The sequence below is a fragment of the Orcinus orca genome, chromosome 16 (genome assembly GCF_937001465.1).
Source record: "Orcinus orca chromosome 16, mOrcOrc1.1, whole genome shotgun sequence".
Lineage (NCBI taxonomy): Eukaryota > Metazoa > Chordata > Mammalia > Artiodactyla > Delphinidae > Orcinus > Orcinus orca.
The window spans coordinates 32,193,569-32,209,745 of record NC_064574.1 but is presented as its reverse complement, the minus strand read 5'-3'; the positions used below and the strand labels follow the sequence as shown (position 1 = coordinate 32,209,745).

Below are 16,177 nucleotides of genomic sequence, written 5' to 3'. Positions count from 1 at the left end.
TCTGCTGAGCACTAGCCTATTCCTGCCCAGCTGCATCCATCCACTGATGCTCAGGCTGCTGCCTACCCAGAACGCCCTCTCCACCTGTCTCCTGCTCTCCAGGCCCTTCTTGGATAGGGACTGTGCTACTTCCTGACTTCGTAACTGGTACTCATTGTGACCTGGTTTGGATTGCCTTCATTTGAAGTCTAATCATTGCACTGGTTCCAAGATCTTTTAGTGTTCTGATCCCTCAGTACACTGTTGGCCCCTGCACAAGATAACATTTTATACATTTCTTTTTTCACTGTCCTTTCTATTTAGTAGCTCTATTATAACTAATGGTTCAGGGAAAGAAGGTCTAGGTACTTTACAAAGAAGTCTATTCGTTCTAACAGTGAAGGTTCCTCATGCTATTTTTATTAAATAAGATCAATGTTTTTTGGTATCCAAATAGATATACTTTTAAAGAAAAAAAAAAACCCTACTAAAAATTAAATCTGGATAGGATACTCAAAATGAAGCTACCTGGGGACTTTGCTTTGCTTTCTTAAAGGAAACTCTTTAATTTTCCATAACATGGTTTACTTAAAAAAAAAAAAAGTGCTGGAATTATACTAGAGAAGGGTTATCTATACTTTGTGCCATGCTTTACTGTTGGGATTTAAATTTAGCTGGTGATTTTTCATTTGATGCCACCCCCTGGGCAGGAGCACTATTTTGTATCATGCTTGCACAGCAGGGCTAAAAATCCTCTTCATACAATTTCCTATGCCAACGAAGCAGGCTGTGTTGAACTGTAATTTAACAGACACTGAGTGTGGCTTTGAAGCAAGAAGAGAAGCACCCATCTCTTCCAGCCAAACAATTTCTTCTTTTAAATAAAGCAGATCAATCCTGGTTATGGTTGTCTTCATTCAACTCAGAAACTGTTCCCAGGCATATAGTGCACTAGATGACCTAGGTGTAAAAATAAATAGTTTCCATGAGCTTCAAAAATCTGAGTGGATCTTGTAGAGTCCTCTAACATACTGAAGGACTCAACGTCCTGAAAACTTTTGCCTGCCTCTCTAAGAAAGTTCATGAGGCTTTCATGCTTGTTTTCCTTCCTTAGTTCAATGGGGACTGCCCACCATCTCTGCGGCTGGTGTCATCGGCATGCTCAGTGCGGTCGTTGCCAGTATTATCGAGTCTATCGGGGACTACTACGCCTGTGCAAGGCTGTCCTGTGCCCCACCGCCCCCCATCCATGCAATAAACAGGTGCGTTCCTGAGAAAAAACGAGCTCTTCATCGGGCCCAGCGCCTCATACTTTGCTCTTTGGTTTGGATAACCAAGAGTTTCAACATGAAGTAGCCAAGCACCAGGGCTCTTTATTGGCTGTTTGTTTTGGACAAGTCACTGCCCCCATTTTGCCCTGATTTTCCTCATCCATAATATGGAGCAGAATTCCCACCCTTCTTCCTCATGGTAACAGTTGTATAAGACATTCTCTGTGAGATCACTCCAGACCTTAAACTCACCAAAACAAGTACCAGATACTGCCATTGTTCTGTGCTTGGTTTGGGTCATGGATGTATTGTCCCCTTTGATTTCTTGTTTTCCCAGCTGTTCTATTCACAGTTACAATTCATATATAGAGAGATAGCAGCAGGAATAAATGAAGTCTGTAGAATCTAGAGGTTTATGAGCTGTGGGGTTTATATTCTCGGCACATCTGGTCTTTAGTTTCTGGATGCTGGGGGCAAATTGGGCCCTATGGAAGCTGCAGAGAAGAGAAAATAGCCCAGATCATTCCGCCTTTCCCAGCCAGCTGCCGCCCTTCCAGAAGGGATTGTGTGTGATGAGATCCAAAGGGCTGGTGTCTTAGCACCTCTTGCATTGGTTCTGTTGGGGTTTAGAGTCCTGGTTTTTCTGTTTTTCTCTAATGGAGTTATTGCATATGAGTAAATTACTTATATACTGATTCTTTTAAAAGTTCTAATGTTTACAAAATTACAAAGCATTTCCTTTCTGATAAAACTATATAGTAATAGGAAAGGAATCAAATCAATGGATGACCCATGTTTGTCTTAGATTACAACAAATGACTTTATATTTCTGGCTAAAATCTTTTAATTTGGAATAATTTTTAAACATTTGTGTCTGATGTGTGGTTCAGAGATGTACTTCTCAACGTTGAATGAGCATGGAGAATACTGTTAAAATGCAGGTCTTCAGATCTGGGATGGGGCCTGAGAGTCTGCATTGCTAACCCCTCCTGGGGAGTGTGGAGGCTTCAGGTCTGTGGACCCTGCCTTTGGGTCACAACCATTTAGAGTGTATTTCAGAGTATTTCTCCCATGGAATGAATGTTTTTCTTTCCCCCATTCCTTTACGTTTTAGGGGGATTTTCGTGGAGGGTCTCTCCTGTGTTCTCGATGGCATATTTGGTACTGGGAATGGCTCTACTTCATCCAGTCCCAACATTGGAGTTTTGGGAATTACTAAGGTACAAATATTTTTCTAATTAAATGGTTGGGCCTCTAAATGTTGATCCATTTCATTGATTGGTCTGGCCACTGTGAGTTCCAAAAGGATGGCCTCCAATTCCGAGATCATCTTCTTCCCCATCTCTTATTTTTTCATTGATGGGTTTATGGAATGCTGATAGAGGTCTCTTTCGCCTTGACTGACCTGGGTAGGCAGGCACTCTGGTGCTATTCCTTCATACATTCCACAAATTTTTATTAAGCACTGACCCTTTGCTAGGCTACTGTTCTAGGCACTTGGGATACATCAGTGAATAAAAAAGAGAAATATCTCCATCGTCTGTGGAGTTTAGATTCTAGCAGAGGAAGACAAGCAATAAATAGTAAGCATAATAAGTATGACAGAAATATGGGGCAGGGTGGGGGATCAGGAGGGTAAGCGTTAAATCGGGTAGTCAGGCTAAGCCTCGTTGAGAAGATGACTTTGAGCAAAGACCTGATGGAGCTGAAGGAGGGAATTGTGCAGGTACCTGGGGAGGGGCATTCATTCCGGCAGGGCAACCGCCAGTGCAAAGCCTATCATAGGAGCAGGATGGCACTCTGCAGATCAGCAAGGAGGCTAGTGGGGCAGGAAGCAGAGAGGGAAGTGGGAGTGGGCCTGGTAAGAGCAGATGAGGTTCTTGGGGTAGCTGAGGGCCAGGTCCTGCAGCCCTACAGGCTGCCAGGGGCCGCGTGGAAGAGGGGGCCGCAGGGTGTGACTTGATGTTTTTTTTTTTTTTAAGAATCACTATGACTGCTATGATGAAAGAAGAACATGGTGGGCGGGAGAGAGGGTAGAAACAGGAGACCAGTTAGGAGATGGCACTAGTTCTAGATGACAAATTATATTACTCATTACAAATAAATCAATCTTACAGTAACACAGTTTTCAAACTGCAGCAGCATCATTCTCTTTCAGATGAAATCGGTTGTGGAGTTAAGTGGCAGCACAAGCCACAGCGAGTCACTCAGATTGAAGCAGTGCCTGGGTCTGAAGTCCTCCCCACTCGTCTCTCCTCCCCACCCCACTCCAAGCACAGACACCACAATCCAGCCTCAGTAAAAAGGAGGCTACTTCTTGGCCTTTCAAATTTACTAGCAAATAAATTTTATATCCCAGTTGCTGTGGGCCAGAGCTTGCTGTTTGCCCAGGGTGTTGAGGAATGCAGCTCGGCCCTGGCCATTGTATGTTGCACAGCTAGACACCGTTAGAACTGGTTCACCACCTAGGGTGGCCTGCATGAGTCAGAGGTCTTCCTCCTGAACTTGAGAACTTGGGGGTGGGCTGGAGCCTTCTAGAACTGTTTGACCTCTTTAAAATTAGAAATCCTCCTCCAGCCCTCTGCAAGATTATATAACCAGATAAAAAGAAACCAGATACTTAGTTTGGTTAATTGTAACTGCAAATCCAAGTGAAAGGGAGTAGGGCATGCACTGTGCAAGCCTGACATGCTGGTTGATTTCCTGTAAGTTGGCCAGGCCATCACAGAGCTCAGCCTCAGGTGTGCTGGTGGTGGCCCCACCTGCTGCCTGTTGCTCCTGGCACATGACATGTGAGGGCTGCCTGATGGGCACTTCCTCCAGGATGCCTGGGTCCTATTGCTGCCCATGGTGAGAGCAGATGCTGAGCATACAGAGCTAAGGGAAGGGTCAAATGGGCACCAAATGGGGCATAAGCCACTCACTTTTTAGCCAGTTTGCTGCCATGAGCCTGTAGACATATAACTAATCCAAAATAACAGAGTAGTAAAATTATTATAGATGGAGGGACTCTTGGGGAAACAGTTTAACAAGCCAGCTCCCTTTCTGCACCTTTTTAAAACACATCATCACATAATTTAACCAAGGTCACTGTAGGGAGTAGGTAGTGCTGTCATTAAGGTTCCTTCTAAAACTTGACTGAGATGGTTTGGGGAATAATTATCTTTATTATAATTTTGATAGTGCTAGCTTATTCTGAAAAGGCACCCTGCCTGCATTTTTTAATTGAGCCAATTGATCTTACCTCAGAATCCCTTTGGACCCATTTACCCTAGGCAAAGGCCTTATCCATTTGAGAGCAATATCAGCCCTGGAATTGGTTTCCATTGCCCTGACTCACAAGGGGGTATAATTGAGCCATCTACACAGATGCCTTGGGGTGGGGAAGTAGGACTTGCACCAGAAACTTCTCTGTGGCCTGAGCCATGTGGCTGATGGAAGATTCCTGCCCAGGAAAAAGGAAGCACAAGGTTATAGGCAGTATTCTGCCTCTTGTCCAGCTGAAGGACTTGGGACAGTCATTTTCTGATTAGAACTCAGATCTGAAATCTGACAGTTCTAGATCTAGATCTGTGTTATCTAATATGGTAGTCAGTAGCCACATGTGGCTGGTGGCCACAGGAAAGCACAGATACAGAACGTTTCCATCACTGTATGAAATTCTTCCAGACACCACTGTCTGGACCATTGTATCAGACTTCCAGAACAAATAGAAAGAGGGTGATATGTGGCTCTTCCAGAGAATCTACCTCCATTTCCTGGCAACTCCACTGTTTGCTATCCTTTATCCAGTTATGGCGTTCCATGTACAGACATGGACATTCTAACTATTTGATCAGAGTTGAGGCTGCCTACCCCATTGTGTGTTCTGAAGTTCTGAGGGTTGAATGGGTTGGATTCCATGTGCAGGACTTCTCTGCTGAGTGTGTTCCAGTGTCTGTCCCACAGAGAAGGGCAGCATGACATGGTAGGGAGGTGGCTGCTTTGGATCCAGCCTTGGTTCCATCACATTCTCCTAAAGTGACCACGGGCAAGAAACGTCACCTCTCTGAGTTTCTATACCCTTGTCTATAAAGACAACTCGCAAGGTTTTGGAATTAATAACTTGATGTAAAACACTTAGCATGTGCTTAAATAAGCAAAATAGAGATACTGTTATATGATATTTAGCCCTAAGTTTATTTCTAGGAAGAGTAAACACCATCTTCCCTGGCTGGACTATCTCGTTGATGGTATCCAGAGGGAGGTCATTTCTCCTCTGCAGCATACCACCCTGTTGAACACTTTGGAAAGTCAGAAATGCAGTGTCGATTTTTCAGTGGCCCTAGGCAAAGCCACAGTTCAGGAAGGAGATCAGAAGGGAGTCTGGGTGGTGATTCCAGGGAGTGGAGAAAGGAGATGTGAAGGCTCCATGTAAGCACCAGCAGGGCAGGGATTTTTAGGGCTGTGTCTCTGGTGTTTGGAACAGAAATGTGTAATAGGCACTCACTTAATGTTTGTTGAACAGAAGAATGGCTAACTTGCTGCTTTTTTTGGACAGCATCTAAGGCAGATCAGCCTTCCTTGCATGGTTTTCATAAAAGATTTATTGTTTCAGGCATCCCTAGGGCCAGCTCAGCCCTCCCCCCTGCACACCTAACTGGCCTGACCCTGCTGGGAGGTGGATCCCTCTGTCTGGTTGCTCTTTCTCTTAACTCATGCCTCAAGACCATCTCCAGGGAACCCTCCCCAACTTTTCAGAGTTTTCTCTTCCCACTGGACTCCCACGCAACATAACAATTGCAACAGTACAATTATTTTATCATAAGCTTGTGACTTACTCATCTTTGTATCCACCACCGCCCCCCATCCCAGTTTCCCAAGTGCTGGTCTCGTAGTAGGTCCTTGAAAATGCTGAAAAACAAGCTATTTGTAAATGAAAGCCTTCCTAATCATGTATTACAGCGAAGTGTAAGTCACTTTTGCTCCGTTTGCCAGTTTGCATGACCTTTTCACCGCTCCCCTGAACATAGTGGTGGTATAATGGGAGGAACTGTAAATTGGAGTAATGGACGCTAGGCTCCAGTGTCAGCTGTGACTGATTCTAGCTGGACAGCTCAGTAAAAGATTCAATTCTTATTCTGAAATTGACCTTTGGGCACATTGAGAAGCTGTCGGAAGGTCCAGCCCAGCATCATCCAGTAGAACAGTGCAATAGTGGAAATGTTCTGTACCTGCACTATCCCCTGTGGGAGCCCCCAGCCACACATGCCTACTGAGCACTTGAAATGTGACTAGTACAACTGACGCACTGACTTATACATTTCATTTCATTTTAGTTACTTAAAATTTAAGTAGCCATCTTCTATTCACTGTAAGTCATACATAAAGCCCTGTGGACACTATTCCGTTTCTGGAACCTCTTTTATCCAGTTTACGTCCTCAGGATGTTTTCCTGGGAGAGGCAGCACAGAGTAGGGGCCAACAGTGTAGGATTCTTGAGCCCAGTGCTAGCTCCATCTCTCGCTACCTGGGTGACAGTGGACTAGATGAACGCTTCTAGAAGGCAGAGATCAAGCTTAACCAATAAAGTTGGGACCACATGGGAAATGCTTTACATGGTGCTGCAGAAGTCCAGAGTTGGGGAAGCCAAGCCTTGGAATCAAAGAAGGCTTTGCAGAAGAGGTAGCATTGGGGTTGTATTTTGAAGGATGTGTCTGAGAACTGGCCAGAAGGGGGATGAGAACCCGAAGACTTAGGCAGGGGACTGACCTCCCAAGTCACGATGTTAAAGAGGTCACTCCATCATAGTGGAGAGGACATGTGGGCAGAGGAAAGGCCAGAGGCAGCAATTTCAGGTGGGAGGCTGTCAAATAACCTAATGCTTCCCAGGTGCTGTTCAGACTATTTTATATTGCATCTCATTTAATCCTCAAAGCAGAAGCACACCGTTCATTGTTACAGAGATGAGGATCCTGCCACCAGAGAGGCTAATGCCTGTCTCATAGTTAGAGGTGGAGCAGAGACAGGAGCCAGGCAGCTCCTGCACTCTTTGGTCTCCAGGCTGTGCCACCTCTAATGAGTAATACACCAGGAGGAAAAGTAGTTCCAGAAATGTTTGGGGGTTTTGTCTGATTTGCCAGAACCCAGAAGAGAAGCAGGGGCCAAGTGTAGTTTTTGCATTTGAGACACTAGAAGATCATCCTGGCCAGTGACTGTGGGCATTAGAAACCCAGGACCAGAGCGCAGGAGCAGGTGCACACTGAGGTGACATTGCCCAGGGCTCGGAGACGCAAAGGCTGAGCCCCAGGATCCCCGTAGTCAAGGAGAGCAGAACAGTCAGCTTCTGGCAAGAACCGGATGGGATGGGAACAAGGAAAGGTGGTGGTAATCTTTTTACTCTAGTTGTGTTTATAGTAATATTTATGTGTTTAGAGTATTGAGATCAATCCTCATTGTGAAATGAGACTGAACCCTCTTAACTAAAAGTTTTAAGAGTAATCCAGATTTTGTCTGTGGGTTTTGTCACATTTTCCCGCGGGGCCTGAGTACTTGTGTGTGCTGCTGGAGGGCCTCAAGGTTAACGCCTGTCTCTGCCCTCTGTGTGTCCCACAGGTTGGCAGTCGTCGGGTGATACAGTACGGTGCAGCACTCATGCTGGCGTTAGGCATGATTGGAAAGTTCAGTGCCCTCTTCGCCTCGCTCCCGGATCCTGTGCTTGGCGCCCTCTTCTGTACTCTCTTTGGTAAAATTCCATTTCCTTGATAGCCGGCTTCCTTCTCAGGCTCCTTTTCTTTCTTCACATTTGCTAAGGAATCCCTTCAGTGAGATTGAAGGTAACGATAAATTTCTTTTTTAAAATACAAAAGGATATACCTTAAAAACATATAAACAATATATCACTTTCTGAGTTGAGTTGATGTTAAAGGTAGAATAATTGAGCTAGGAAAAATCAAATTAAATTTTATTCCCTCTAGTTGCCATTTCCAATTGATTTAAACTCAGATATCTTCCCTTCTGGGCCATTTAAAACTGACCATTTTTACGATGGGACTCGATTTGATCTCTGTGCCATTCAGCTATAGTAATCAGGGACTTGATATTTGGGTGCATTTCCCAATGTAATTGAAATTGTTTGAATCAAGTTTTTGAGGGAGAGCCAATGTCCTTAGTTTTTTGCCTGGTCTAAAAAAAGCATAGTGTGATGTTTATGCCCCTTATTTAGGCCCAAATAATGCCTAGGCCGAGGGTCATTTGGATCAGAGACCCAGGTGGTCACATTTTGGTCCCTGTCCTGTCACTACACAGTCTCCCAACCTGTTTCTGATGGGACCAAGAAAGGACATTGTAGGGAGTCTGTCTTCAACAGTGTATCTGTCATCCATGCCATAGGTGAGATAATGGAACTTGTGGTCTAATGTTTTTCTCTCCAGGAATGATCACAGCTGTTGGACTTTCTAACCTGCAGTTCATCGATTTAAATTCTTCCCGGAACCTCTTTGTGCTTGGATTTTCAATCTTCTTTGGGCTTGTCCTTCCAAGTTACCTCAGACAGAACCCTCTCGTCACAGGTAGGGAAACAGGCCTTGAATCTTGTGGGGAAGTTAGAACCACAGCCAGCACTTCACAAACAGCTCATCACCAGTTGGAGGGTACTTTAGAACTTCAGGAATCATTTTGTTGAATGTTCATCTATGTTTTTCATTTAAATCCCACTTGGCTGAAGCTTATCTGGAAGCCCTTTGCACTCCTAACCACCTGTTTTCCATAGCAGGTGAACCATTTTACATTCCCACCAGGTATGTGGGACACAGTGATTTCTATTTCTCCATATTCTCACCAAACATGTTATTTTTCTGTTGAGGATCATTATATTTTTAAATATAGAAAGTGTGTGAACTTCTGTCTTAATTTATCTCATTCATGTGATAACATCTTTAGAAATAAAGTTGCTCCTAATTAAAAGAAGCTAAGCACTAATTAGTAACCCAGAATTCTGAAGCCCTTCGTTTGATTGCTGACCCCACAAATATTTTTGTTGTCTTTTTATTCACTTTGTAAAATTTTCAGCCTTACAACAGCCATCTTTTATATTGATTTTTTTTTAATCTGCAAACAACACCACCCTCCACCCCCAAAGTCTTCATAGTTCATTACAGGTTGAACTTCACTGTATTAGATTTATCATCTGTGAACCATTGTTAGGAATTTTCCTTATGGAGATAACTTTTGATTATTGTTGAAAGCATTCATAGTAGTTTAACATGTTACTGGCAAAAATTTATCTACACATGCATAGCAGAAATTTACACTTTTATGCACTGTATTGACGGACTGGCAATTAGTGTCCACCCCAGTGTTCCTTTCTAAGTCAAGAGCAGGCCTATTCTGGCTGGCAGTGACCAGTTGCTATGTCATTTTCAGGGATAACAGGAATCGATCAAGTGTTGAATGTTCTTCTCACAACTGCTATGTTTGTAGGAGGCTGTGTGGCTTTTATTTTGGATAACACCATCCCAGGTATGTGGTATATATCAAACATGCTTATTACATATGTGACTTACTTTTTTTGACAAATAAATGTGGGAAGCAGGAAGAGTGAATCAGTTCAAAGCAATCACTGGTTAAAACTGTCTTTTCTAAAGTGGTTAAGATGACACTTTCAGCCACCTTTCATGAATCACTTTTTTGCTAATAAACTTAGTTTTTTTTTTTTTCTTTCTTGCTGAATTACATTTAAGAAAAAGCAGGTGAATTCCTTGCATATGGTGAAGTGGCAGCGGGATGCCTTAAGCATGCTCCAGCTGCCTGCCCTTCTGCTCAGCCTTGCCTGGAGCTCTGCAGTTTGGCTTTCATTGACTTGTTCACACACTCCTGAGCCAGCTGCTACCAGTGGGCAGCACTTCTTGTGGAGCCTGTCCTTTAAATGAGTCATTGCAGAGGCAGGCCACTGCCAGGACCAGTGCCTGAGAGATGTATGGAGGCAGCTCTCTCTCCAACACCCATAGCCCTTGTTTCACAGCTGGTGCGTTCTATGCCAAGTGCTGGGTGATGGACTAGGATGTGATGTCGGCCCTGCCTTGTGGCCTTCCCAGCTTCCTAGAGGAGGCTGCTTTGTATCGTTGTAAAGTGCTGCCATGGACGCACTGGTAGATTCATCCGCTGTCAAGGAAGGATGATGTTTATTCTGGAGCTTGAAGGTTTTATTGAGATTTTGCCCGTAACCTACCTCCAAAAAGCCTCAATCAAGAAGAGGTTACTAGGGGCACGAGAGGTGAACACATCTGGCAGAAGGAATCACACACATGAATAGGTGGAAGGTGTTCGATTTGTGGGAGGCCAGTAACATCCTCTTTCTCTCCTAAGTCAGCACTAAGTGAGAGAAAGACAAAGGAGTCAGGCAGATGGAAATTAAAGTCAATTTTATTACTGAAATGCCCATGGGAGAGCATAGCTTATATGTGAGAGGTTCCTAAGCCCTGCACCATAGAGTCAAGCTCAACACCCAGGCTCAGGCAGAGAAGTACATTGTTAGGGCTCCCATGTAGCTAAAAGCAGGTGCCAGTGCTCCTCTCTGCACTGGAAAGATTTTTGAAAAGGAGTCCAGGAGTTGCTGAACCCTGTAGGTCCAGATCTTTCTCCCTGACTCATCTGTCAGGGTACAGAATTGCCAGGAGTGTTATGCCAGTGGCAATTCATCCTCACAGGAGCACAACAAGTGGGGAATATGTGACAAATGCACCCCCCACCCACTGAAATGGAGCAAAACAGTATAAAAAGTGATATGTCTGGATGAGTGGTGGGTGGGTGTGCAATGGCCAAGTGGTGAAGGCATTGTGAGATGTAATAATGACTCTGGGCCCCATTTTGCAAGATCAGATCGGCGTTTTAGAGAGAAGTGGTTCTTTTGAGGGATTAGTGATTCTTAGATTTCTGGATTGGGCATCAACTACTCCTCAAGTGTTCTTTGTGTCATCCCATTCCTTTCAATCTATGAGACAGCAGCAGTGGAGAATCTCAATTCTTGGTAGAACTATTTAACTAAACATTCCATTGTTCTGTTTTTGTTTTGTTGTGTGTGTGTGTTCCACAGGTACTCCAGAGGAAAGGGGAATCAGGAAATGGAAGAAGGGCGTGGGCAAAGGGAGCAAGTCTCTTGATGGCATGGAATCCTACGACTTGCCATTTGGCATGAACATTATTAAAAAATACAGATGTTTCAGCTACTTACCCATCAGCCCAACCTTTGCAGGTTACACATGGAAAGGCCTCAGGAAGAGCACTAACAGCCGGAGTTCAGATGAAGATTCGCAGGCCACAGTATAGCCGTAGCTCGCCCTGTGGCCCAGCCGCAGTGAGGCATGAACCTGTAGTTCCTTGCTGAGTAACAAGCAGTAACATATATGTTTGTAGATCTGCATTTACATTGTCCACCCCAGAGCTAAGACAGATTACAAGTAGCTTTTTTGTTGTGGGTTGTGATCCTGTCTAATATGGTGTCTCACCTATCTTTTTATTTAAGCCCTTGACCCTTTGCCCTTGAGAGCATCCATTGCTGGCCGTGGTCACTGAATTTGAAGTTCCTGTCCTCCCGTGGGAGTGGATGCTTAAAGCCCACAGCGATTCCTTGTTTTCAGTCCCCTTCTAATACCCTGTGCTAGCTTTCTTACAGGCCACCTCCAGGGTCCAGGGGCTTTCTGTGCTTGGAAGCACCAGGACCTTCACCTGCAAAGACCTCCTCTGGTCAAGGGACACCAGTATCCTTGCATTGTCAAATGAGATTCTGTGTTCCCTGATACTCCTGTAGGAGGTGGCTGCTGGCCAGTTGAAAACAGTGACATGCTTACCCTATCCCCAAATCTGTGCATGGGTAAAGTCTGTACAGATATAATTAGAATGGAAATTGGGGGATTGGACGGGAAGGGAAGGTACCTTGAAATCAGTATCTGATTCTCAACTACACTTTCTTGGTGCCACCCTGGCCCAAGCTGGGCCAGCACATCTCATATTGGCCTCTTTTTGTTTACTAGTAGTTGAGACACTCTAGCTGGCATTTCTCACTCCTGGCTGGTGTGACGGGTATAGAGTGCCCATGAGGGCACCAAGCAGGTGTTTATGGGAGTCTTGGTTCTGCTGACATGTGGATGTCAGTTATTGTTGTGTGTATCTATTATTACAAGATTTTATTCCTGTTTAATGTTATTGACTATAGATTTTTGAAATCAGTGTTTTTCCATGTGACCCTCTTACCTTACATCCCTATTACTTGTTCCTCACCTCCTATCCCCCATTAAGAAAGGAACCAGCATTTGTAAAGCTGTAGACACCGTCAGGGAAGCTTGTTGTCCTGGCTCTTAAAGGCCAGTAACCATTATTGTGGTTGTGTTTTGTATTGCTTGATACCATGAAAGTGTAAATACATAATGCTTAATCTATTTATCAAAACTGACTACTGGACCAGAGCCCAGAAACCATGGGTTAAGTTATAGTGAATTTGTTTTGTGAAGAAGGGAAGCTGGGGCAGGTGACAAACAGCCGCCATATTGAATGGTGCGGCCTCCTGGTAAATTAATCACTGCAGTTGTGTTGCCATTCATATCTGGCAGTTAAGGCTTAAGGAGACTTTCTGTGAGTTGCCATGTTGAATGTCCACTGGATTTTGATTTTGCAGAGGGGAAGATTAGATCCCCTGGCCAAATGCTGCCTTTCCTGTTTAAGTTATTGCTGAAGGTAGTAAGAAGAGCAGCTGGCAGGCCCTCTCTGTTGAATTCTAATTAATAATATTAAATTGTTTCTGATAAAAATGACTTTTATTGAATTTGGCTTTAAATTTGCAATCAAAGAAAAATCCTGAGTGACCTCGTTTCTTGAGGTAGTGCTTCTTAAGTATTTACCTGGTTGTTTACCAGGCAGTGAGCACATGGCGAACTTCCTGCGCCCGCAACTGGTTCAGCTTACCACACTGGGATGTCTTTGGCAGCATTATTGTGTCACTACAGCCTCCTTGATTCCTGTAAAGTTTGGGGCTTTAAGGCCTATTCTGGCAAGAACACTTCAGAGCCACTGCATTGTTTTGCCAAGACCTTCTTGCAGATTAAGTAAAGAACTTAGATTCTAAATTTAAATTTGTATGGTATGTTGTTTTGAAGTGTATTTGGTGCATATTTACTTTAGAAGCACACTGGTTAAATGATTTTCATCCGTTTGACTTGGTAAGCCCTCGAGGCTGACAGCCCTAGTTGTCCCCTTAGTTGCTTAGTTCCTTCTATTTGTATTTTGCTCAGCATCTCCAATTTCTCTCCTCTGAACAATGGGGAAAATTGTAAAACATCCCAGAGATTGCAGTATTCTAGCTCTCTAGATGAGCAGAAGGACCAAATATCCAAATGAAAGCCTCTGAACCATTGGTAATTCAGGAACAAGTTCCTTTCAGCTTAACTTGACCCAGGAATCTTCCCTCCCAGTGGGTAACACTCAGGGCATGTGCTTCAGATGTCTAGGAATCCTCTCCCTTCTGAAAACTCTCCTGGGCTGGGCTTATTGAGAGGTTTCAGATCTGCTGGTCTGGGGCGATATTTTCCATAAGCCTTCAAATGTGCAAAGAAGACCTGTGCCCACACCTCCTATTGGAAAAAGAGGGTTTTTGCCTTTCTTGTTCCATTGGGGCCAACTTAGATTCTCTGTCCAAGGTGGGGGAAGGGGACAGGAGATTAGGAAGTCTGTCCTCTGGCTAGCAGATATGCTACAGAATGAGTCTGTAGTTGAAAGAAAAATATATTCATCTGCTTCTTGTGTTTAAGCACACACCTGAAGGGGAGGTTTGGGGGGACACAGTGGCCATGCACGGTCTGTGCCTGTGCACCTCCCACTTGCATTGCTGGGGCCACATACCCACTATGCTTTGGCCAATAGAATGTTTTAGGATATTTTGGATGTGAATGTCCTTGGGCAGGGCATTCACCCTCCAATTCCCACATGAACACCTACCCACCGTTTTCACATTTACATTGGTGATCCTGATGTGGAAAGTAGAAACTTATAAATGGGACAGTAGATGCTGCAATATCACTGTGGTGGCAAGGGCAAACCCACCACTGGTTTTGATAAAATATCTAAATGGTTCACAATGGGAAGTGGCTCCAGTCTTTGTAGGCGATTTCCATTCTCATTCTCACTAGGGAATTAAACATAGATTCATTGATACAGAATCTTTCTTAAGATGATTTCAAATGTTAGATTGTAGTAAGTTTCTTGTGATTGATCAAGGCAAGGGAAGTGGCTTAACCATGGGTCCTGATGGTTTCCCGTTTTCATGGTAACAGATTCACACACAGGATTTGCTTCATACTGTAGAATACTGACTTTCATGACGACAACCTGGTTTATGCATGAATATTACAGTATTTCCATATAGTAAAATAACATTTCTACCCAGGATAATAGTCACAGTTTTCCAGGGAGGGAATGATAATTTTCATGACAATGTCATGTGATGATAGAATTTCTCCATTGATGAATCTTTCGTGTGTGTGTATACTTTATTTACCCATGCATATATTTTATGACCATGAGCTAAGTTGTTATTTCTTTAATTCATGTCTCTGCTGAAATATTGGTACTAGCAACTTAGACTTGAAGTTGGCAACTATAATCTTCCATAATATCGATGCCACAAAAGTGGTCAGGCCAGATAGGAGACGAACAAGGAGCTGTGGCGGAAGCCTCATCAGAACCTGTCTGGCGCAAAGAAAGGCAGCATCCTGCACACTCACCCCCACGGCTTGGGGTGGATGCTCAGCTGCAGGCAGCAGGCCTGGCATGACTATTGCTGCCCCCTGGTGTGCTCACCCAGCTGTGCCCCCTGGACACGGTGGCAGCCTGAGCTCTCACAGGGCCCAGGGAGCCACTGTTGGCTTTAGGGAAACACCTGGGGCCTCACATGCCATGCGTGTTGTGCTCTGTCCCCTTATGATTTTGACACAGAGAATAGGATCTCCCCCACCCTCCACCCCTCCCGCAGTCACAACTGGAGTAGTGCAAGAAGATTGCCCGTTTTTGCCCGCGTTCAGCATCTGCCCATGGACCTGTGAAGCACATTAGCGCAGAGGATCCCTTTTCAGCAGCCTCCACACATTCCTGTCCTTTTAGTCTGTTCTTGACTGTGCCTCGTCTTCACTCTACACTAGTAACATCCAGCCTCCTTAGAATTGCTCGGTGTGTTTCCCAACACTTAGGACACCCTTCCCAGTGGTGCCCTCTTACTGACAGTCAAGTTAATACCCTTTTTGTTCGTTCGTAACAACCTTTGTTTGACATGTTAATAAATTTCTGACTGTTCTTAAAACAGTGGGGATGCCTATATTTTCCTTAAGTTTTTGTGACTGACTTTGGCTATATACCTTTCTGGGATTTTTGTTTGTTTTTTATTTTGCATACTGAGGGTATTTGGGGTGGGGTTGTTTTTTGAGATGTCTAATTATTTTATGGAGTTTTTAAAAAGAATTTTCATATTGTTTTTCTAACATGGCTTCATTAAACGTTTAAGTATTTTAAAAATATGTAATATTTGGACCAGATGTTGTGAATAATAGTAGAGATAAAGCTATTTTATTCTGTATTTTTAAAACTGTTCCGTACAAATAAAAGCTCTCCTGGACACAGTTCTGCTGTTCACATACCTTCTTTGGCTGGTCTTTAAAGAAACCTGTCATTATTTAAAAGTCATCACTTAGGGGAGGAAACTTGACTAGTAAAAAGTTTAGTTCAACAAGTTCACCTTTGTTAGATACATTGAAGACTCAAAGGAGGAAAGCAGTTGTTGAAGTATCATTGGCCCCCACAGCTAGAGAACCACGGTGGGCTCCTTGGGAGGATGCCCAAGGGGGAAGGGAGACCTTGGTTAGAGGATGCACTCATGCTGGACTTCGGCGTGAAATTATGAGTCTCTT

General features: G+C 44.0%; 1 protein-coding gene across 3 annotated transcripts in view; it reads left to right on the top strand.

Annotated features, from left to right (window-relative positions):
- Window positions 1–15,890, top strand: part of SLC23A2 (solute carrier family 23 member 2) — a 339,540-nt gene extending 323,650 nt beyond the window's left edge. For all 3 annotated transcript variants that reach the window (XM_049699483.1, XM_004276442.4, XM_033440280.2), the window contains 6 exons: window positions 1,094–1,241; window positions 2,365–2,470; window positions 7,845–7,974; window positions 8,663–8,800; window positions 9,654–9,749; window positions 11,323–15,890. In XM_049699483.1, coding sequence (XP_049555440.1) covers window positions 1,094–1,241; window positions 2,365–2,470; window positions 7,845–7,974; window positions 8,663–8,800; window positions 9,654–9,749; window positions 11,323–11,555 — 851 coding nt within the window. In that variant the 3' untranslated portion in view covers window positions 11,556–15,890. The remainder of the gene's footprint in view (window positions 1–1,093; window positions 1,242–2,364; window positions 2,471–7,844; window positions 7,975–8,662; window positions 8,801–9,653; window positions 9,750–11,322) is intronic.
- The last annotated feature ends 287 nt before the right edge of the window (window positions 15,891–16,177 follow it).